Genomic DNA, 23700 nt, shown 5'->3' with positions numbered 1-23700 from the left:
AAAGACAAGGCATGTTTTACAAGCCCTGAACAAGCAGATCCTTGTCAAGTTTATTATCCCAGAAAGTCAAGGGATGGTTCAAGCTCTTTACAGGGTTTCTTGTTAAAATTGAAAGATCTGCACTTGAGAGCTTCCAGATCCAGGCATGGGCTAAGATAATGAGGCAATCTGACAAGGCCTGACCTCAGAGCCTCAGGCTGACTTTAATAGGTCTCATTTGAGACAAAGTGGGCTCCAGGAATCCTCCAGATGAAAAACACCTCCAAGGCTTCAATATTTTACTCATTATGAAAACGCCATGGAGAGAGATTTGGAGTGAGACAAGCACAAGCAGTGGGTGAGCCAGGGAAACCTAAACACGGCTGTTTCCTTGGCTTTTTCATGCTTTGAAGAGCTGAAAAATCCAGGATATCTCCCTGCCCCAGACAGCTGAGCAACAAGACTGAAGACTCCGAGTGATCCTATCACAGGAGGAAGCTCTCCCAGGATTGTGATCAAGAGACAACAGAGACTCCCGTGGACAGGCTCTCACCTGCCTGAAGGGTCTTTAAAGATACAGCTGGAATGCAGTGAAAAGCCCTTCACTGGACAGAAAAACACCAGCTCAGCGCCATTACCCACAAACACAACCCAAAATGGGTTTTCTCCAGTCCGACAGAAATCTGGAGGGGTAAAAAAAAGTGCAGCTGCCCTTTGTCTGCCTCGGGGAGCAATGGATTGACAGAGAAATTCAGCTCCCTCCTGAGGGACACAAACTCTGGGGAGCAAGGCTGAGACTGCAGGTGCTGAAATGAAACAGGGACCCCCAGCCTTGTCCCCTTCCTCAAAGGAGAAGGACAGAGGGGCAGCACCCAGAATCACCCCTGAGCCCTGCTGAGAGGGGCAGCTGTCCCAAAGCTCTGCCTGCTGGGCAGTGAGGGCTCAGCCGAGGCTCCCAGGAATGTCAGGATTTTAGTTTGGGAGGAGGGTGGAGCTGCTGCCTGAGGAGATGAGCAGTGCTGGGATCTCTCCGAGGTGACCTGTGGTTTCCAGCTTGCTTTGCCCAACTTAGGTGTGGCTGTGCCAGAAAATCTGCAAATAATGGTTAAGGCAGAAAGAATCCCCATGTCCCTTAACAGAAACAGGGACTTTGTCCTTGCTGTGGTGCCACATCTGCCAGCAGAGATGAATCGATAGCTGGCTGCCCTGAAGTGCCTCCTCTCAGTGTCGTGCTGCTGTCAAAGCTTGCATCACTGCAGGGCTGTTTGCTCAATCCTCAGCCTAATCTAAAGTTCATGTTCCTCCTCAAGCAACCACTTCCCCTGTTCTTCCTCCTCCCTGCTTATCTCCTTCTCCTTCTCTCCACTCCTGCAGGACAGGGCCCTGCTTTTCATGACAGAGTTTAAGCCAGGTGCTGTTTTCCTGTGAGTTGTCTGTTTACTGGAAAATCAGTTTGGGGTTGAACAGAAGTTCAGATTAGCAACTTTTGCCCTTTCCCTCTGTAAAAAAAAAAAAAAAACAAACAAAAACAACAAACCTGTTGTTGACAAAAATTACCTTGCTGTTGACAAAATCCTTGGACATGAAAGCGTTCAGCTGCAGGAAGTACCTGAGCAGGGAGACGTTCCCATCCTGGACTGTGTAATGAAGAACTGTCTTGTTGCTTTTCACATCCTATTTCAAAACAGAGAAAAAGTATATAAAAAACCCAAGCCAAAAAAGAAGTGTTCTACAGGACAAGCTGGAGAGATGCCATAAAGCCATCAGAGGAAACCCAGGCCAGCTCTGCAGCTGATGGGGAGCATTCCCTCCCTCCAGTGACCCTCTGAGTGCCCAGTGTCTGCTTCAGGAGCTCCAAAAGGCAGCAGTGTTGGATAATATTTTTATTGACTTAGAGATGGGATAATTAAGAGGTGTTTTAAAAATTTTAATTTATTTTTAGTCTTATGAGAAGGGTGAGATACAAGTGTTATAATTTATGTTATTACAATTAAAAGTTAACTATTTTTTAATTGTAATATAACATTATAATAGTAATAATAATCATAAAACAAGCACCTAACCCTGCCAGCAGTCCCTTGGAGGGAGAACAGGCTTGGCCCATGTGCCAGCAGCTCATTCCTTCTCCAATCCTGTGTTTTCAGCAGCAGATGGGGGAGAATTCCCAGAGCAACCCCGGGATAACCAAGCCCCTCCTCACCCGGCTGTAGATGGAGGCTCCAGTCTGCACCAGGAGATGGATGCAGGATTCCAGCTCCCTGCTCTGCTGCTGGAGCTCCCTGTGCTGCTCCTCTGACACTGCCTGCCTGCCCTGCTCCCTCAGCAGGGTGTTATGGGCCAGGACAGCACAGTGGAGAGGGGTATGGCCTGGAAAAGAAACGTGGCATGGAGGTGAGGACAGTGCCAGGAAAATACTGAGGAGAGAGGAATGCTGGCACAGACAGCATTCCTTCAATCATCCATCCAATCATTCATCCAATCACTCATTCCATCATTTATTCCATCATTTGTTCCATCATTCATTCCATCATTTATCCAATCATTAATCCAATCATTCGTTCAATCATTTATTCAATCATTTATTCAGTCATTCATTCAATAATTTATCCAATAATTTACCCAATCATTCATTCAATCATTAATTCAATCATTCTTTCCATCATTTATTCAATAATTTAGCCAATCATTCATTCAACCTGTGCAGGTGTTGTTGAGGCACAAGCCCTTCACAGGTTTCTTCTCTGGCTCTCTGGACACTTTTTGGGGCATTCCAGCATTTTTTAGTTCCAATTGAACCCCCCTGAGCCATTTGAGTGCACAGACACAGCTCTCTCTCTCCCAGGCATTTTCTGAGCCTGCTCTGGCCTCCCAGCAAACTCCCAGAACCCAACAAGCACCAGGCAATGAAATATCCAATACATGTTTTCACACCACGTGTGAAAAAAGTTTTTACCTTCAAAATCCTTCATTTCCAGATCCAGAGGGAAACCCAGTGACAGAATAACCTGAAGGCAACAGAGAAACTCAGAATTTGAGTTCAGCAGAACACTGTGCAAGCCAAAATCGGCCAAGACTAACAAAATGTAAACCCAAACAAGATCAGATAATGATAATTTAACTACAAGCCATTATTTGACACTAGATTCCAGTGCTGTGAATGCTCCCAACAGGGACATTCCAGGTGATCACATTCCCTGATTTCCTAATTCCCATGTAATTATCCTTTCAGGTTCTCAGGACAGTGAAATTCAGTCTCTGCCCCCAGCTCAGGCGTGCCAGACTCCTCACTTTCACCCTGCATTAGGCAAAGCCACCAGTGACAGCAGGACGTGTTTATTCTGAGTGATCCTTGACAAGGACAAATGAAAATCTCTCCCCTGACAGGTGTAGCCAAGGTTTATGGCCCAAAAGTTTGCCAGCACTGACAATTCTCAGGCTGGATTTATTTACTTTTTGTTTTCAGTGTGCAGCAGTGTGTGAAATTAAAGCCTCAGCTTGTGGCAATGAGGCTACAGAAACACCAGGAATTGTGATCTGGAGATGAGAATTTCTTTGATTTAGCAGAAAATCAAAACTTTAAAACTCTTTAATGTAAGAAAATTATAGATTGAACACGATGGAGTTAGTAGCTCCTTGTCTGTATTATTACAGAGAATTTATTTATTTATTTGATTGAATAAAGCAAGTTGTTCACATTAATGGCTGAGAATTTTTGCAGTGACTCATCTGTGTCAAGCCAGACGAGGCTCAGGACAGAATCCTCCCACTGAAAGATCACCCAGAACGGTTAGGGCTTGACTTATCATCTTCTAAGAAAAATAAAATATGTGCAGATCAAATATTGACAGCTAGCTCTGAGGTGCTTATTAGAGATTAGATAGTTAATCCATTAGGAAAAAAAACCCCAATAAAATAAACAAACAAACCATAAAGCCTTTCATGGCTCTGACCACATCGAGGAGCAAGTCTCTGCCCGTTGTCCCTTTTTATATCAAGGCAAAAAAAAAAAACCAAAAAAAAAAACAACAACCAAAAAAACAAAACCCAACAAAGAAACCCACAAAAGAAAAACCAAACAAAGGAACCTTGCGAGGCTTTGTTGGCATCATCTGGATGAAACCCCCTTTTTCCTACTTGAGGAAACACCTGTTTTCCAGAGAACTGGCCGTGTTACACATTAACTGCCCGCTCAGGGCTCAGCCTGGGCACAGCTAACGAATGCTAAACGTGGTGCCAGCACCACGGGCACCCCCTGGCACCTCACCCCTGTCCCCTGCCCTCAGGGAGCTCGGCAGAGCCACCAAACTCTGCCTGTGCCCAGCCCTGACACAGCTCAAGGCGGGTTTTTTTAATTAATTTCATTTTCTGGACACCCTGGCACCTCACCCCTGTCCCCTGCCCTCAGGGAGCTCAGCAGAGACACCAAACTCTGCCTGGTCTCAGCAGAACCACCAAACTCTGCCTGTGCTAAGCAGAACACACTCTGCCTGTACTCAGCTCACCAAACTCTGCCTCTTCTCAGCCCACCAAACTCTGCCTGTTCTCAGCCCACCAAACTCTGCCTGTGCTCAGCCCTGACACAGCTTAAGGCAGGGGGTTTTTTTATTAATTTCATTTTCTGGCCAATAGTGGAGCATTTTAGACTCACAGAGGGGCTAATCTCTGCTGTGAAATCCCCTCCCAAAATGCCCACAGCGCCTGTTTTAAAGTGGTAATTTGCTGGTCAGGGCTGGTCAGAGCTTAGGTGCAGGCTCTGTCTGCAGAGAAATCCATGAAGCAACAGGGAAGCAAAGATTTGCTTGTATAAGTCAGGTTTTAAAGGAAAATCTGAAAAATGTGCCTCATTTTGAAGGCTGAGCCTGTCTGCAGGGTCACATCTCATCTCCCTTCTGCTGGCTTGGGTCTGGACACAATTTTTTGCCCCTGTGTGGAGGACAGTGACCTCAGGGAGGGGGTTTCACCCTGGTTTCAGAGCTCCTTCTCCTCACACCTCATGGCTGGGGAATGCCCTCCCATGCTGAACCACTCTGGGGACTGCCACCAGCACCTTTAGAGCCATGACCTGCAGAAATAATTCATTTCCCTCCACAGAGCCACTAAAGAATTTTCCTCTGTAACAGCAGGCTGCAAGCACAGCCCTAAGAAAGGAATAAAACCTGCCCTGGGAAATCAATCCCTGACACAAGCAGCCTTTGCTCAGCCTCCATCCCTCACTGAGCTCTTGCCTTTATTTAACAACACCAACACCAACACCTTATTGTCATTTTACACGGCCAGCAATTAAAACCATCCCACTTCCCCTACCTGGAGGACTTGGGTGTAGCCATACGTTGCAGCAAGGTGTAAAGCTGACTGCCCCTTGTTGTCCACGGCGTTGACATCTGCTCCTGCCTGGATGAGGTCGTGGACGATGGCTGCGTGCCTGGCAGTGACAGCCACCAGCAGGGGAGTCTGCAACAGCAGCACAGACAGCTGTGAGAGCTCAGACTAACTCCAGAGCCCGGCAGGGATGCCTTGGAATGGCTCCCTAAAACAGAGGCTAGGCAAGATTAACAGGATAAAAGTGGGTATTTATTAAAGCCCTTCAATAGGAACACCTTGGGCGGTCAAAGCCTTCCAGAGGCTACACCCAAGATGGTCATGAGTTTTTCAGACAATTATAAGTTTGGTCATATCAGGGGTTAATACTCCAATTAAAGCTTTAGGTAATGAAGTAATTTACCCCCAGTTTGCTCCCCCCAAACTCACTTTTGTTTATCCTTTTTAGGGACTAAGACAGTGAGGTGTTCTTGAGTTCCAGGCCTACAGAGGAATTTTGTCTGAATAAAATAGGAGAACAATAACTGACAGGCTATGGAGCTTCAGATTTATACACTAAAGAATTGCAGGATTATAAATATATGAAAAATATAAAAGCTAAAATCCTAAGGCAGCAGCAGCAGCCGCTGGTGTAAAACAAGGAGTGGGAAAGTGCTGGCTGAGTGCTGGCTGAAATGCCAAGGATTGTGGTGCCAGGAATGAGCCCAGCTCACAGGATGCTTTGGAATCCCACGTGAGATGGGGATTTCCAGCTCTCGCTGGACTCCCTCTGGTGTTCTTCAGCCCTGAATTTGATGGCAACCCAAACCCAGCATTTTTTAAAGCCGGATTTCATCAGGTACACAACAAGTCAGTTGGCTGTAAACCCTTCAGCCTCGGAGACTGATGCCAACACACAAATATTTTACTGGACCAGCGTTTTCTCACATCACTCATGGGCTGAAAAAAGAACGGCCTCATTCTCACCCCACCCGATTTATGGCCACGCCACTGAATTTTACAATCCTGCCACTGAATTTTACAATCCTGCCACTGAATTTTACAATCCTACCCCCGGGTGAGGCCCGTCAAGCCTTCCTTGCAGGAGCAGAGGGGCAGAGCTGGATTTTCAGGGCACCAAGACTGTTCCCATCCCAAAGCCTGCTGTCTGCAGGACAAAGTGGCCTCTTTTTACCTTTCCTCTGTGCTCCTTGGCATCGAGTCTCCTCAGGGCTCTCATGCGCTCTGCGGCTGCCAGCGTGTGGGCCCGCAGGCCTTTAGCTGCATAAATATGCAGAATTCTAAGACAGCAAATAAATAAAGACACCCATCACTGATGGACCGTGGACCGCGCTGGGAGCAAACAGTTTTACAGGGTAGCACTGCCACTTTTGGGTTTTTACAGCCAGAATTCCACAAATCCCTGCCATGTGCCCCAAAAATTCCCGTTTTCATGGGAAGGGCTTTGTACCTCCAGCAGCTGCAGTGTCCAAGAGCCTTCAGAACTCCTGAGCTTTGCCTGCTGCCTCCTTCCTACCTCCTGGCAGCTGAGATTCACCACTGGGAGGTGTCAAAGTCCTCCACCATTCCCAGTTTGGGGAATTGGATGTATAAATCACTTTTTGGGGTGATACAGCTTTGGATGTGTGGGTGAAACCTCATCATCCTGGGTAACAACCTCTCCCTAATTGATGTGTTTGTAATATATCAACATGTTAAACCCCCTAATTGATATATTTGTAATATATAAACCTGTTAAACCCCCTAATTGATGTATTTGTAATATATCAACATGCTAAACTCCCTAATTGAAGTATTTGTAATATATCAACGTGCTAAACCCCCTAACTGAAGTATTTGTAATATATCAACATGTTAAAGCCCCTAATTGATGTATTTGTAATATATCAACAGGTTAAACCCCCTAATTGATGTATTTGTAATATATCAACATGTTAAAGCCCCTAATTGATGTATTTGTAATATATCAACATGTTAAACCCCCTAATTGATGTATTTGTAATATATCAACCTGGTAAACTCTAATTTCTATCAAAATTCCTGGTGAGAGGGACACAGTCCTCATATTTTACACCGGACAAAGAGTTGGCACAGCCCGTGGGAGTGGCTGGTGGCCCTCAGTGGTGGGGAGAACAATTCTCTCCTTCACTTTGGTCATCTGGCTCTGGCTGGAGCCACTTCCATTCCCCCAGGTCCTACCTGAAGGAAATTCCAACCCTCTAAAACAGGAGGAGCCTACCCCACGCACAGTCACCCCAACCCCTGGCTTCATTCTGCTCCAGACAGAAATATGTGATGCTTTTCAGGCAGAAGGTGCTGGGCAGTTGTTCTCTCCTCAGGTAGTTTTGTACACACCTCGCAATCTCAGGAGGTGGAAATACAATTTTCTGGCTAATCTGATTTTCAGTCGAGCTCAGCATTAGCTGTGGCTGCACACCCACACATCCCCAAGGGTGCCAGGAAAGGATAAAAGTGATTGAAGCTGAACTGCAGGAGCAAGGACTGCTGCAGGAAATGCCTCCAGGCCACAACTGGATCAAGGAATTCCTTCTTAGTCTGCTTAATGTGTAAAATTAGGACAAAGTCTGACAGCTAATCTCTGATACTAGCCTGTACATATATTATTGAACTAATTGCTAAACCAATGCTTGTGGATAGGAAATAAAACACTCTAGGCATAGTAAAGTTACTGTAGATCTTTATTGAAAAAAAAAATTGTCTTTTTTTTCTAACCAGAACAACCCAGAAAGAAATGATGAAACAGTTTCATCTTTGTTTTAAGTTCACACACAGAATTTACATACATTGGAGTGAAAGGAATTGAAAAGCAATCAGAGCAACCACAGGCTTGATTCACAACTGCTTTATCCCAGTTTTACCTAGGGAATATCTCTGAATGTCACAAAACTGGAGGAAGCAGTGGTGAATTAAGCTCCTTTGAATTAATTTCTTTGCTGGGTTTTTCTGCAAATATAAGCCACTAATTTCAATGCAAACCTCAACTACTGCTCTTTTCCAGCAACTTTATGATCACTTACATGATCTAGTGCTCGTGTCTTCCACGTTTGTCAATATTCAATAAAAATACTCTTGGAAAGTCTTTAAGACTTTCAACCTGGGTTTTTAAACCTCACCCAGGCACGAACTCTAAGGCCAGTTGAAATATTGCCTGGGTGGCAGCTGGACTCCAGGTAATAAAGAGTACAAGAAGTTATTTTGCAGTTAGTCTTGCAAATAATAAAACCATCTAACGATCCTGGGCTTTAGAAAGCAGAAAAACCCAGAGAAATTGTGTTCACCAGCCAAGAGCCTCTTGTTTGTCAAGAAATCAATAAGCAGGGTTCGAAGGAGATGTATCTCTTTAAATATATCAATATATTTGCCTGTGCCATGGCACTCCTGAGCCTCAACCAAAATATTTACACTCGCATTGGAGGGAAAAGTGAAGCTCCTCATTCTCCAGGAAAGGAAATCAGAAAGCCATAAAGGAATCGTGTGCACCTCTGGGCCTGGGGAGCTTTCCAAGGAGAGGTCACTAAAGTTCCCTGGCTCAGCACATCACACTCAAACGCTACAGGAAAGAGAAAATACTGCCAGGTAACAGTAATGCCATGGAGTCCTTGCTGGGCTGCAGTCCAGCTTCTGGAAAATCCCTGTTTTCTCAATGATCTCCTGATCTAGGGCCGTGAATTGCATTCCTGACAGACAAAACTCCCAGAGATTTCAGTGGGATGGGGTCAGTCACTGGCAGCATTACCAGCCAGCCACTAAATCAGCCCCACACCTCATATCTGGATATTTCAGAGCTCCAAACCCCTCTGCAGCTGAAAGAACACGACCCCAACCCTCTGCTCCACACCTGCAGGGGCAGACAAGGGCAAAGCTTTCAGGTACACCTTGGTGTGAATTCCAAACAGGGATCTCTGACTGCTCTGGTGTTTAGCTCAGCTTTATTTTCACACTACTGCACCTACCTGCACCAGCAGAACGAAGCTATGCTTTATGTTTTCCTGATTTCCAAAGGAATAGTAAAATTTAGGAGAGAAAAATGTCAATTTAGCCCCCCACAATGTTTTCTAGTGGCCTAAATCTGGTGAGAGTTCCTTCCTGGACAGCTCAAAGACACACAGACAATGCATTTACACAAAAGCAACCCTATTGAACCGGGTTTGGCAATATTTAGAAACAATTGTACCCTCACCAAATGCTACAGCTGGCTGTGGCTACACTGGAATCTGTCATTTTGAGGCCGTGAGGGTGAAAATCACCTTGTGCTGGTGCTGAGCACAAGCGTGCAGCATCCAAACCTGCCCGGGAGAGGCAGCAGGAGCTGGAACAGCAGAGGAATCTTGTGCTGGGCGCCAGGACAAAGCAAATTTCCCTCACCGCACAAATCACGGCGCGCTAAAATTCCCACCCCAACCCCGCCTGCTTCTCCAAAACCCACGGAGCTGCCGGGTGGAGCACTGAGCAGCTGAGGATGTGCCAACCTAAAGCCCTTCGACAGAGAGAGCGTGGCTCAACACGTACGTATCATTGTCTTCATCTTCCAGCAGCAGCCTCTCGATGGGCAGGGCGCCGATGGCTCGCCGGGCATCCTCCAGCTCCTGCGGGGCTGGCTCGGGCATGGAGATGGGCACGGGCACCAGCTGGGGCCCGGGGAAGGAGGAGGAGGCTGCAGGGTACTGCAGGGTGGAGGCTGGCAGGGCAGACAGGGGCTGTGCCCACGGGAAGTAGGTCAGGGGCGGCTGCTGCTCCGTCACCTCCAGCGGTGGCACCACGGCCGGTGTGCTGCTGCGGGGCTGGGGAAGGGCACAGAGAGACAGCAAAGTGAGACAAGCGGCGTGGTGTTGAGGCACAGTGGAGATTTTCCTTTTTGGTTGAGGTGAAATGTGCATCTTTGAGTTAAGATTTGAGTAGCTTGCAAAATATAGCTGTTTGGTCTGACTGCCTTGCAGAAATGTATGCTTGGAGAAACTGCTTCAGCAGAAGGGCAAGAGATAAGGGGGGCAGACAGAGAGAGCAGGGAGAAATGACCCAGGAGTTCTTTCTGATAAAGAAAAAATTAGTGGCAAATGTCACCAAAATCAGGAGAATGAATATGTATGGACCTATTGTGAAATTGCATGTATATGTATTTGAGAGGGAGATAAAAAAGGATCTGGAGTTCCCAGAGGCATACATGTCATTCTAAGGGGAATGATTCCCACATGTGTCCAGTGCTGTAATAAACACCCCAGCTTTACAACTTTCACAAAAGTTGTGGAGTTTGTTTGCTTCCACAAATCAGTATTCACATATTTCTCTGAACAGAGAGACATAATTCCCTCTCCCAGGATTTCTCCTGGGAAAGGCAGTGAGGAAGCTCAGAGAAAGAAGAGAAAACAATTCTTATCTCTATTTGCTGCTCCTGTTGTTTGGCACACGTGGAATGTGTTATGGAGATTGGTCACCGAAAGGGATTTGTTAATTGGACTCTGGTTGGTTTGGATTGATTGACCAATTAGGTCAAAGCTGTGTCATGACTGTCTGAAAGGGTCACGGGTTTTTCTTTAGTATAGTTTTCGTATAGTCTAGTATTAGTATGGTATTAGTATGGTATTAGTATGGTATTAGTATGGTATTAGTATGGTATTAGTATAGTATAGCTTAATAAAGCAATTGTTCAGCCTTCTGAAATCATTGGAGTCACTACACGTTATTCCCACACTGGGGTCGTTCAGGAGACAATTAAATGCTGGGGCAGGGGGAGGATGCAGCACAGGATGGGGATGCTCATCCCACTTCTGACATGCCCCATCCTTCCCCTCCAGGTGCTGACGGTGACACTTTTCCTGTGCCCAAGTCATGCCCGCCTCAGGCTCCCTCCAGCTTTCTGTCCCCATCCCTGTGAGCCTGTCACAGCCTGTGCTGGCAGCTGCCCTCTGCACAGCCCCAACTTTGCTGCCACCAAGGCTGAAGGCCCCTCGTGTGGCCTCTGGAACAGCCCAGGCAGAGCCACATCCCCAAGCCAGCCCACGGCCCAGCACCAGGGGCCAGCAGGACACAGAAATGGCCTTGGGGGTTGGCTGGGTCTGCCTGAGCAGCCAAACTGCGCCAGGGGAAGGAAAACCAACTCCTGAGGTCCACTGGAACAGAGCTCCCTGTTCCCCTCTAAAGGGAAGCACATCATCTTGTGTCAGCCAAGCGGATTTGGTCTGGCCTGAAGCCAAATATTTTGCTATCTTTATGTATTTTGACCTTGCTGCTTTATCCTTTAAATTTATTGCCAAGTCATCCTTGCTGCCTCACCTGATCAATATGTTTCCTGGAACCCCACTGACTTTTTTTTTAAATTTTAAACTTGGAAATAAAGAGTGAAAATCCCTGCTCAGTCTGGAAGAGTGAAGACAGCTGGGGAAAAGGTTGTGAATGTTGCCTGATTCCAGTACAACCACAACTTTTTGCCCTGCTCAAACCATATTTGTCCTGGGAACTGCATGGCACGGATGCAAAGACACGCAACATTACAATAATTAAATAAATTAGCCTAACTCCACTCCGCAGCTCTTGCTAGAAGGTGGGAATTAACATCATTTCCAGCTTGGTGCTTTTGACTTACTGCAAAATTGGTGATGAGAGGCTGGGAAGTGTAAGTGAGGACTGAGGAGGGTCCCACCAGGGTGTAGCTGGGACACACGGGCTGGACGTACATATCTGCTGTGTAGGGACAGCTGCCAGCCTCGTGGGACACGTAGTCAGGGTAGGGGCTCCACTGAGCCAGGGGCTGCAGGGGGGTGCCAGGGGGCTGGGGGATCCATCCAGAGGCCAGAGCTCCTTCCTCTGGGCCGGGCAGAGCAGGGGCAGCAGCGTCCATGTCAATGCAAGGCTGGCCTGGAAAATAGGACAGGATTAAAGCCCAGCTCAGCACAGTCTTCCCTGGAGGGTCCCGGAGGGTCAGGGATATTTACCCATGGGTGAGTAGGAAGGGACTGGCTGATGGGGCAGAACAACCTGGAAGAGAGAAGGAAAAATAAAAAATCAGAGGTGAAGCCCATCAGCATTGAATTCAATCCCTTAGAGAAGCACAGAGCACAGCAGGCATTAGCAGTGCCAGGGTCTGAACTCCCCCACCCCACAAAGGGCCAGAAGAGCTGGACCTGACAGCCAGGACACACCACCCCAAACACCCACAATGTCCCCTCAGCCCAAGGGGACCTTAAAGTGGGTTTAAATCCCTTGTATAGAGAGAATTCTCCTCCAGAGAGGAGCCAGCCAAGCTGCTGCCTGCTGGGAGGGCAAATTCAGGTTGAAAAGAAGCAGCAAAGAGCCAGGGATGCTCGGGGTGGTCTCTCTCAGGCTCCTGAACAAGCTGCCTCCCTCCAAGGCACTTTCAGTCCCGAGCAATCAGCTCCTGCCAAGTGCAAAGCACTTCCCCTTTCCATTAAGGGGTGGAAAGTGCTCAGCTCACTAAAAGCACCCCAGCTAAGGAGAATTAATGGCACTGCCAGGTAACACCAGGCTGCAGGGCCTTTGAAATGCTTTGGAGATGCAAAGATTTTCTTTCATTGGCACAGGAGCGCTGGGGCTGGGCAAGCTCTGAGCTCCTGAGGGAGAATTTTCCTCCTGCTTGCTTTTCCCCTACCGTTGTAGCTGCAGTTGCACTGGAATTCTGGACATTCCCCCTTTTCCTCTTCAGCAGCTCCTTCACGGGCTCCTTCACTCGGACACCTTGGTAAGGGCGAGGCTGGGGCTGCTCTGGGGCAGAAGCTGAGGGGGAAAAGAAGAAATAAAAAATTTATGTAACATTTATTTTCCTCTCAGGGACTCCAAATCCCCACAGCAGCCTGGTGGCTGGAGCAGGAACACATTTATTTTATCCTTCCTTTCCTTTGTGTCCCTCAGTGCCTGCAGAGCAGCTTCACACACTCCCAAAAGGAAAATCAGACCAAATATACCCAAAAGGTGACACACCAGAATTGTTGGCCAGGCAGGGACATAAAAAAGCAGAGATTAGATATTTAAAATAAATATATTCACTGTTTAGGTAGAAGGTATAAAAACAACCCAAATCAGGAAAACACCCTCACTTGAAAAAACATTTTAACACCATTAGTTGAACTTAAGTATCTCATTTTGAGATCAGGCAGGTGCTGAAGTCCCAACCTAGACCAGAGTATTTCAGTTCTGAAGGAATTTTTCTCATAGCCTGGCCAGGAGGTTGATAAACAGGAGACAACACATCACAGATCTCACACCCAAAAACCTCCCAGCTCCCCCCCACAAATTCTGCTCCATTTTGAAGAATTAAGTTTGCAGGCAGCTCCAAAGGCCTCTCCCAAAGCCATGTGAGCAGAGCAAGCAGGGGAAGCACGTTTCTGCCAGAGCCAGAATTAACAACTCATATTTTACTGGAGTGTTTAAGGGAATTGATAGCAGAAGGAAACCAGGGGATATCAAAGGCTGGCGTTTGCAAAGGCACTGATAGCAGATGCCTGCCCCTTCTACTGCACTTTGATGTGCAAATACAGGAATTGATAAGTTTTCCATTTTTAACGATTGGGGCTGGCCTTTGCTTTTGAGGTACAGGTGGCTGTCCAGCTCCAATCTGGATTTTAAACTATTATTCCACCCCCGGAGCATTTATTTGGATTCATATTCTACAAGAATGAATAACTTCACCTCAGATATCTCTCCCAGCCACATTTAATTCTGTGCACACTGAGATGTTTCTGTTGCACCTTCCTGGGAGGAGAAAAATGGAGCTCTAAATACAGAGATCATAAATCCATCACAAAAATTACTTAACGGAATAAATGTTTCTGCTCTGATTTCTTTTCAAAAATACTTTTTTCCCTTCACCTTGGCTCTTCTGCTAACTCATGATACATAATGTAATTATGAAATCTTGATTGGCCACAATAAATCCTTTTAGGACCAGACAGAACTCCTTTTGTGCACTGAACTGTTGCCTTTGTTATGCACATTAAGGAAATATTTCACTTTTAATCAGTAGTTGAAGCAAAGATGATTTCCCAGCCTTTGCCTGATCTACCTTTGCTTGCTGTGGACATCCTTTGTAGCTCTTTAAATCAGGTTTCTTGCATTCCAGTGAATCCTTTGGTTTTCAAAATGAAAATTTCAAAGAGAATAAAGGTTCTTTAAGCTCCATACAAATATGCACAAGGGTTTTTAATACAATTCACGTTTTGCTTTTTCAATTTAACTGGTATTCATTTATGTGAGTGCAAATAATAAAGAGTTCTGGTGTTCTTGGTGCTGCGTGAGAACATCAGATCCACAAATCTGAGCTCTGCCAGAGCTGCTGGAGTGGCAGAAATTAATATTTTGGGGAGTTTCTCATCCCCAACTCATAAAGGGCCTCCTTGCAGAATTAGGGTGGGGAAGGATGGTGGTTTCTGGCTCCAGGTTTGGGGGATGGGAAAGAAGAAATTTACTGTAAAAGCTGACAAATATACCTATTCAGAGTTTCCGGTGTAAGTAAGCAGAGCAACCAAAAAAGAAAAAAAAATATAAAGAGAAAAAAAAATTTAAAAAACCAAAGTCTGCAGATCATATTTCGGTTCCCCCAAGCTGACCTCCAGAAATAAAAATAATGTGAGCACAGCTGCTTTTCCACTGCTCAGGGGCCTGTGGGGTCTGAGCATCACAGACAGACCACAGCAAAATGGCTTTGGGGCTTCGGGGTGCAATTCCTCATCGAGCTAAAGACACATGGCCATTTACAAATATCAGCATTTGGAGGAATAATGATACAAATATCAGCATTCGGAGACAATTAAAATATCTTTGTAAAGGAAGAACCTGGATTTAGTCATCCTTATATAAAGGTTTTAACAAGCTACGGAGCTGTCTTGGAACAAAATTCCATTTTATTTTCATTTCAGTCACGAGATCCCAAGTTCCATTTAATATACATAAAGGTTTTAACAAACTATGAAGCTGTCTTGGACCAGGATTCTGTTTTATTTTAATTTTAGTCATTGAGAGCCCAAGTTCCATTCAATAAAATGGATCTAAAGGAGATAAAGGAATAGCAGCAGTGTCCTGGCTTGTCTCCTGCCATTCCAGGCCCACAGAACACCCACATGCTGCAGGCACATTTTGGTTTGCACCTGCTCTGTGAAGCTGGGGCAGTTTGAGACATCTCCAGTGGAGGAAGAAGAGAAGGAATCCAAATCCAACCACTTTGCAATGGTTACCACATCTCACTTGGGCCCATTTCAGAGCTTTGGCCGGGCTGCCTCCCCAGCCCTGGCGTGTGCTCAGGCCCAGGCTCCCTCCATCAATGTTATCACTTGAAGTATTTGCTAAAAGCCCACAAAAGCCTTGAAGAATTGTGAGCAACCTTTAAAAGCTGCTGCTGAACACCAGAGCTGCTGGAAAGGCACCAAATGGCTCAAAACATCAAGTGACAGCAGCAGGGAGATGTTGGATCCCAGACCACGCTGCAGCTCAGCCTGCAAGCATCCAAACTGCCCAAAAAAGTTCCAGGGATCTGCCACCCTCAGCTTATGCAGATACAGACTGCATAAATACCTCAAAAATATTGATCTGTATCACCGAAGGGGTACTGGGGACAGACAAAGGTCAGAGAGAGGCTCCATCAGCAGAAGGCATGAAAAGCACTTTATTTAGAAATCTACAGTTCTTATAGAAATGATGGTGGACCTCAGACCTGGTTGCCCTTTAGGAATCTTCTCTCACCTGTTGGTGAGAGTTGGTGTTGGTGAACTATGAATGGCACACTCTGGAGAATCATATCTATAAAGAACAGTTACAGAATAAGGGATAATAATTGTTTGAATTCTTTCTCTGAGCTTTCTCAGGAAAACCCTGGGAGAACTGTCTCCCTCTGTTCAGAGGATATGTGATTACCACAGATCTGAGCCAAAGGCCAGGCAGGGAAACCACGCCAAGACATCACCAAAAATCCAAGCTCTGTCCTCCCCTACATTTTGGTTTAACCACGGCAGAAACAGGAGGAGCAGCTGCGGGAAGGGTGCGGGCAGCGAAGCGCGGCGGGTTCCAGATCACTGAGCTTCCCCTCAGCGCTGCCCCTCTCGCACTCACACACACACAGAGGAGCTGCAGCTCGCTCTCAGCCCCCCAGCCGAGGCACAGCAGCTTCCCAGCAGGCAGATTTCACTCTGGAACATCCCGCTGGTCCTGCCCCAGCCCTGCCCGCAGCAGCATCCCGCTGTGACGCCCGACGGATGCAGGAGGAATGGTGTGCAAACTCCGTGATATCAGAAGGTTAATTAATGATTTTATCACACTATATTGTACTACAACTATATTACACTAACAAGAACTGTCAGTCACTAACTCGCTAGCAAACCCGTGACTCCTGCCCAAGGATCCTGGCACACACACACACACACACGGATCCAACTGGTCCATGAATCCAAAACCATCACCAAACCCAACCAAGGAATCACCTCGGGTAAACAATCTCCAGAGCACTCCACACGGGCACAAACACAGCAGTGGCAAAGGAGAGAAGAATTGTTTTGATCATTCTTTCTCTGCTTCTCTCACAGCCTTTCTCAGGAGAACCCTAAGAAAGCTAAATTTCTGTTCATGTGAACACCACACCACTGCTCCCTCTCACAGATTTCTGTGCTCACAGCCACGTAATAAAATTATCAATTGATCAGTGTTAACTGTGCAAATAGTTTTCCCTTTTTTTTTTTACCTCCTTTCATTCTCCAGTGTAATAAATAATTGAAAAGAAGCACAATAGTTTCTCTTGTTTGCAGTAACACCGAAAAGCAATCGCTGACTGCAAATAACAAGAAAAATTTAGATTTCAATTAGCAAAGCCCTGAGTTAATGGCTTGGATATTGGAGACCAAATCACATTTTTATCAGACACAGTGAACTTTGGCTAATAAAAAGAAGAAAGAGGCTTCGTTTCATAGGCTTGTATGCTTTAGAGTCAAATCAAAACCTTTTTACATCCATGCCCATGGCAAGGGACTCAACATTGGTCATGATCCTGGCTAATTGCAGACTTTCCCTCAAAAGACCCAGGGTGAACTTTACCTCTGCTTTGTGGCCAGTCCAGGGCAGGGGAGTAAAGAAAATGCATTTAATTGCCCCAAAATCCCAGATAGTGACATGACAGGGAGTCACTCAGAAATCTTCATTTCCATCCCAGTCCCTCAGGTTATATCCTGCTTTTAATTAATATTTTAATTGATCTAACGAACAGTTAAAGGTGAAACACTGACACGACCCACCTGTAACTCCAGCCCCCGAACCAAAAATCCAGTTATTTCTGCCAGGATCCATCTGAACCAGTTGTGTTGGTGTCCACAGGCTGGTGAGCACCAGGTCCCTGGCACCTGACCCAAATTCATTAATACCCACCTGACTGATAATTCTCTGGCTGGTCCTGAGAGTGAATAACCTCATCAGTGCCAAGTAAATCATGAAACAATTCAGAAAATGTTTGTCTGAGTTCCATTTGGCCATTCCTTGCTTCATTATCTTTCCAGTCCCAAAGGATACATCCCAAAGCCCCAGGTTTGCACATCCATTTGAAGGGCTGGACATGCAGCTTCTTGTGCATTTGAGACATCCCAAATTTCCCCTGAAGTTACAGAGAGCACAAGGAAAATTGGGCTAGAGAGGATTAATACAATTTACTTTTTCATTTTAATTGGAATTAATTTATTTGAGTGGAAATACTAAAGAGTTCTGGTGCTACTTGAAAACATCAACTCCACAAACATGAGCTCTGCCAGAGCTGCTGGAGTGGCAGAAATTAATATTTTGGGGAGTTTCTCATCCCCAACTCATCATTTATCCTGTTCAACGCACTGTGGGTGGGGAATTCAATGAAGATTTTTGCCAATGCAAGGCACCCACCCAACATCAGGGCAGAGAATCTGATTTATAACCAGCCCAGCTCGGAGCAGGGGCAAAAAAGGCTGAGTGATGGTTGATTGCTCAGCACAAGGAAATGAACTCAGGAGGGTCCTGGGCATAATTCAGCAGCCTCAATATTTCACCTCTCAGAATCCTGTTTGGCCAGATCTCCTACACTGCATCATAACCACCAAAGTCAGTGAAATATCCATTTGACAGAAGAATATTTTAGGTTTATGCCCAATATCTTCATTTTCAGGTGTTGGAAGATTTTGCAGGAATCAAAGTAGCCCTAGATTCAGGCAAATCTGTGTGCCCCATGCTGTTCTTGAGGAATGCTTTGGATAGCTGTCCTTTAAAACAATTTCCTTCACACCTGAAAGGATCTAAATGAGTGGAGATCACTGTGCAGAGCCTGCATTTTGCTCCCACACAAGGAAGGTATTGCAGATGAGCAAATACAGAGTGGATTTTAGATTTTTCCACTTGGATAGAAACCAAAATCAAGGGGAGACACAAAATGCTGGCTAATCCCTGCTGCTCTGATTATTCTTATTAAAAAACCTAAAAACTTTCAAGTGCCAAATGAGAGTTGGATGCCTTGGCCTTGTAGTGGTGAGGGCCACTAAAAATTTTCTATTTCAGAAGAAGAGGAGCCCTGGTGCAAAGGGGAAGCTGAGATAGACAGAAAGTGTCTTTAACCTTAAGTCTCACCCTAATTCCTCCCAGCCCATAATACTCTTTCCATTTTAGTAATGCAAGCTTTCCATTTAATTGCTGCTGTGGTCATTCGTAGAGTTTGACACCTGCTTTGCAAAGCATGGATGGGCTCAGCTTTCGTGCTATCCCTCTTTCCTGGTGGGGTTTTACCAAAATTAGCACTCACAAGGTGCAGAATGCTGCAGTTTCACCTCTCAGTCTCATTAGCTGATACTTTCAGGGTGGCTCTGTGCAGCCCCACATCTGTTATGGGCAGGAAAGAATTTTTTTTATTCACTTTAAAGGGGTTTGGGAAGGGATTTTGCAGAGGTGTGAATTCACATCTCTCCGTGGTAAAGGGAATCTGAGCAGCTCAATCTCTGCCAGTGACTGCAACAGGAAAAAAAAAATTGGACACAGGCAAAAACAGCACCTAAATAGGAGATTCCTGAAGAATTAGAATTAATTAGGCTGGAAAAGACCTTTGAGATCATCAAGCCCAAGCTGCTTCCACGCTTTGCAGAACACAAACCATTTGTATGGACGGAACATCCGGGTGGGTTTCAAAAATTCACTACGGAGGTCACCACAAAAGCAAACCAAGAGGAAAAAGCTGGTGCTGCCCATGAATTCCCCATCCCTGAGGGGCTGCTGGGGCTGCTCCTGCTCAGCAGAATCCTGGGGAGCCCCGACCAGTCACTTCTCCTGGGCCGTGGGAGGGGAGGCTTTCGGGCTGAGCCGCGCTCGGCGCTGTGAGCGGAAGCCCAGGGCCCCAGTCCTGCAGGGGAGTCACTGTGCCGTGACCTGGGGAACATTCCCAGCCTGCAGGGCCAGCCTGGCCAGCCTCCCTGCCCAGAAAAGTGGCCCAGCTTGCCTCGTGGCCCTGCAGAAATGTCCCCTGAAGGAGCACAAAGCGCCCTGAGAATGCGCTCAGGTGAGGTCACCTGCTGCTTCAGGGAGTTCTTGTGTCACTTCTGGGTTTCCAGAGATTCACAGAATGTTCTGAGCTGGGAAGGACCCTCCAGGATCACCCACTCTGAAGTGAGTGGCCCACACAGGGATTGAACCCAAAATCTTGGTGCTGGCAGCCCCAGGTGAGCCAAACCTCAGGGTTTCAGTTTGAAAAGTTCACCCAGGTCACCTGAGCTGCCCCTGCATCGAGTTCTGCTCCAGAGCAAGGTGGGGACATCCGTGGGGTCACAGCTGGCCTGGAGCAGGGGGTGCAGAAACGCGAGCTCCCGGCTGGTGACACTGACAGGGAGCAGAGGTGACACCAAGGGGACAGGCAGAGCTGCTGGGAGCTGCAGCTTCCCCTGAAACCTGGGTACCTGCCCCGAGCTCAGCAGGGCTCTCCCCTCCTGCCTCCTTCAAAGCCAGCACGTGCAGTGCCTTGCAAAAGCAGCAGCATTAATCAGATTTCCAGCAGCTCCCTGCTGGAAAAGGGAATTCTGACAAAACTACAAAAGGAGGGAGATCCAAGCATGAGCAAGCTCAGGGGACAATGGCCAGGAGTTGTCTACAAATTATCATCAGGGAATGACGGACATAATTTGACTTGTAATTCCTGCAAGTGTCAAAGGAAAAAAGCAAAATAAAACCAGCATTTCCCAGTTAGGAACAACAGTTCCCAATTTCCTCCTACCCAAAGCATTGCTGTTAGCATTGCTTTGTCACTGCAGGAATCAAAAAAGAACCCCAAAAAAACCCCAAACATTCAGGGACTTCTGAGATGGAAGATTAGAACCAGGATTTGGATGTAATCATCTTGCAGTTTTTCCCACGTCTTCTCCTGAAAACTGCTCAAGGTGAAGGGGGAAATACAAACCAAACTTCCCAAATACACATTTGAGCTTCCAAAATATTCAGCTGAAAAGAAAGAAGGCAGGAAAAAAAAAAAAAACAACAGAGGAAACGGATTTCAAAGCTCACAAAGGCACATGGTTGGTTTACTACACGCAGCAGAACAACCTACAAGCTGAGATAAAACATGAGTAATGTCAGATAAGTTGCTGGCGAGGGTTTAAGAAATTAATTTTTCCACTCAGGTGTGTTGTACCATTCTGTGTTAATGGAACAGTAGGGTGAGAGGCAAAGGGTGGCAGCACGGGTGCCAAAATGAGCATCCCCTACTGATGACAAGTGAGATGTGGTGGTGATAAGAGTGAGAATGAAAACCTTGCAAGAAGCAAACACCTACCTGGAGCAGGATCAGTAAACTACTCCAGCAAAGGTGGGCCCAGAGGAGTGAAATTATCTTGAAAACAAGAAAACTGATTTCCTGTAAAGTCATAACTGTATTGCCCTCAACTGCTTTGTTCCTTATCTTTTTTTAATTAGCTGAAAGAAGTACATATCAAAAAAAAAAAAAAAAAAAGGCACAGAAATAAGATTTCTCACAGGTTTCACTTTTCAAAAGGAAAATTTTCTGCTACGTAACCACCGTAACCTTTGATATAATACCTGCATCCTGTTATTGTTTTTATGAATCATAGTCTTCCACTTGATTCATAGTGATGAAAGAAGCCAACAAAGCAGCCCTGAGCTCATATCCCTGCTGGAAAATGAGCATCACACCTCAGCCCTGGCCTCTCTCCAGCCATTCCTGAGCATCCCCTCCCCTGCCACTCTCTGCTGATTTATCCCTCACCTCCCTCAGCTGCCACCAGAGGTAGGAGAAGCAAACCAGAGCTCACTTACATTTTTGCCAGTGCATTCTGTGCTGGGATGGAGCTTTTCCCCCCCTTCCTGGCTGAGGATAACTCTGCTCCGTGTGTGTGTGTGCGTGGCTCCTGGGTGGGGATGTGACAAGTGAGGGTCAGGATGTTTCTTTCAGCTTTTTAAAAGCGCCGTGTTCCCGCTGAGCCCGGTGACATCATCACCCCTCCAACCACAGCCACTTCTACATTTTCCCTTTGCTCTCTGCTGCTTCTTCTTCTTCTTCTTCTTCTTCTCCTCCTCCTTCCCCACGCTCAGCAGCTCCTCTGAGATGTTCTGCACAAAAAAGGTGTCACCAAGCTGGGTTTGAACAGCCCAAGGTGCAACCTGCCTCTCCTGGGGTTTTCACCACAAATTTGCAAAATCAGGGCAAAAGGTTGGGCAGCAGCAAAGGGTTTTTCAGGAAGATTTCGTGGCACTGAGGATGATTTTTTTTCCTTACATTCTGCTGCTCTGGATGGCACAATTCTTGTCTTCACACAGCCAAAGCAGCCCCCCGGGCATGCCAGCCTGGCCCTTTAAATGTTCCACCCTTCTAAAACCCAGAATTGGAGTGTTTGCTGCTGCCTTATGAGAATCTCAACTCCCCGGGGCCACTAAATTTGAACTTGTGAGGAAACACCTGTAAACACTTCAAGCCCCATTAAGCCAGGGCGTCCTTCATTTAAAAAAGAAACTCCTTTTTTTTTTTCTGTTTTGTTTTTATCAAAATACAACACTTCCTACCCAGAGAGGAGCAGCCCTTCCAAAAGAGCTGGAGGAAGGCCACGGGAGCCTGGAGAACTTCTTGGCATTAATGACAGCACCATTACCATCCACACCATTAACAAAATCCTCTTCCCTCTAAAAATCAGACCCCTGGGATCAATTTTCAATTAACACTGACTTAGGAGCTTCATTCCCAGAGAAATATTTGTTGCAGTGAGGTCAGGATCTTGTCATTCCCATGCTGCTGTTCAGTTCTTAGTCATTGAATTGCCCCCAAAAATTTTCTCTCCCAATTTTTTTCTTCCCATAAAAAGAACAAGGCAGGGTCTGGTGGGGTTTTTGGCCAGGATTCTACCTAAAGGAATTTTATGCTTTCAGGTGTTTCAGGCAGCTCTTGGGAACAGATCCAGTCTGTGAACCATCCCACGACACACCAAACTGCATTTAGTGGGGAAACACAGATTAATCAGGTGAACACTTCATTGTACTCGCTCTACTTCAAAGCCTTGTCCAAAACCCAAAAGAGAAGCAAACCCCAGAGCAAGTGGAGTGGAAAGAATTAAGGGATGTGCACGTCTACCCTCCAAACCAGCCCCGAGCTCCTCTGCTCTCAGGCACCAGGGCAATGTTCAGCCACATTTTGCATATCTGAATTAGTGCTGAGTACCAGCCCCACGCTGGGACATCCTCCCTGCTGCTGAAGTGCTTAGTAACAGCTGATACTGCAAAACCAGACAGCCAGGCTGGGCCTGAGCTCCCAGCGAAGCCAAAAGCGTTGAGATTGGTTTCTCTGGAATTTCAGCCACTCCAGGGCACAAAGGAGCCGTGGGCTCTCCTATCTGTGAGATATCCCTGTTGTGTTTCTCCCCAGCCTAATGAAACTCCGCTTCAGAGAGCCCCTGCACGTGTAGAATTAAGATAATGCAGCAGCACAATCTCTTCCTGACAAATCCAAGCTGAAAGCCAGGGCCCTGAAGGACAGGGCAATGCCAGGGAGCTCTGGGGGAACTTCTGGAGTTTGGCTGGAGCCAAATTTAGGAGGGTTTGAAGTGTTCTCTGCTGAAGTTTTTTTTTGTGGAAACCCCTGGATTCGGACAGCACAGAGCTACTGGGACAGAGCAAAGCCCAGGGTGGAAAGCTGACCACAGCTGCAAGAATATCTTTGTCCCCATTTCCTTTTGCTTTTCGTGTTCCCTAGCAGTACAAATTTTCAGTGAAATCCTTTGTGCTTGGCTGTCTGGCCTGTTGGAGGGGCTGTGTGGGGAGAAGAATCTCCTTGGCAATGTTTGTCAGTCCTGAGCTTTCTGTTCCTGGAATATTCACTGCTGGGCAGCACACTGAAATCATCAATTAGCAGGATCCAAACAGAATTGCCCATTCTCAATTTATTCACGTTTATTGCTT

At 46.4% G+C, this 23700-nt stretch overlaps 1 protein-coding gene across 1 annotated transcript; it reads right to left on the bottom strand.

Moving 5' to 3' along the window:
- Nucleotides 1-9788: 9788 nt before the first annotated feature.
- Nucleotides 9789-21646, bottom strand: POU2AF1 (POU class 2 homeobox associating factor 1). The gene is made up of 5 exons (XM_041413965.1): nt 21571-21646; nt 12923-13047; nt 12249-12291; nt 11900-12171; nt 9789-10100 (listed from the first exon to the last, which is right to left on the bottom strand). The coding sequence occupies exons 1-5, from the start codon at nt 21584-21586 to the stop codon at nt 9789-9791; spliced, it is 768 nt and encodes a 255-aa protein (XP_041269899.1). The 5' UTR covers nt 21587-21646.
- Nucleotides 21647-23700: the final 2054 nt, after the last annotated feature.

Source organism: Onychostruthus taczanowskii, unplaced genomic scaffold (assembly GCF_017590055.1).
Source record: "Onychostruthus taczanowskii isolate IOZ18803 unplaced genomic scaffold, ASM1759005v1 scaffold43, whole genome shotgun sequence".
Lineage (NCBI taxonomy): Eukaryota > Metazoa > Chordata > Aves > Passeriformes > Passeridae > Onychostruthus > Onychostruthus taczanowskii.
The sequence above is the reverse complement of the archived record's forward strand: the minus strand, read 5'-3'. Positions and strand labels throughout refer to the sequence as shown.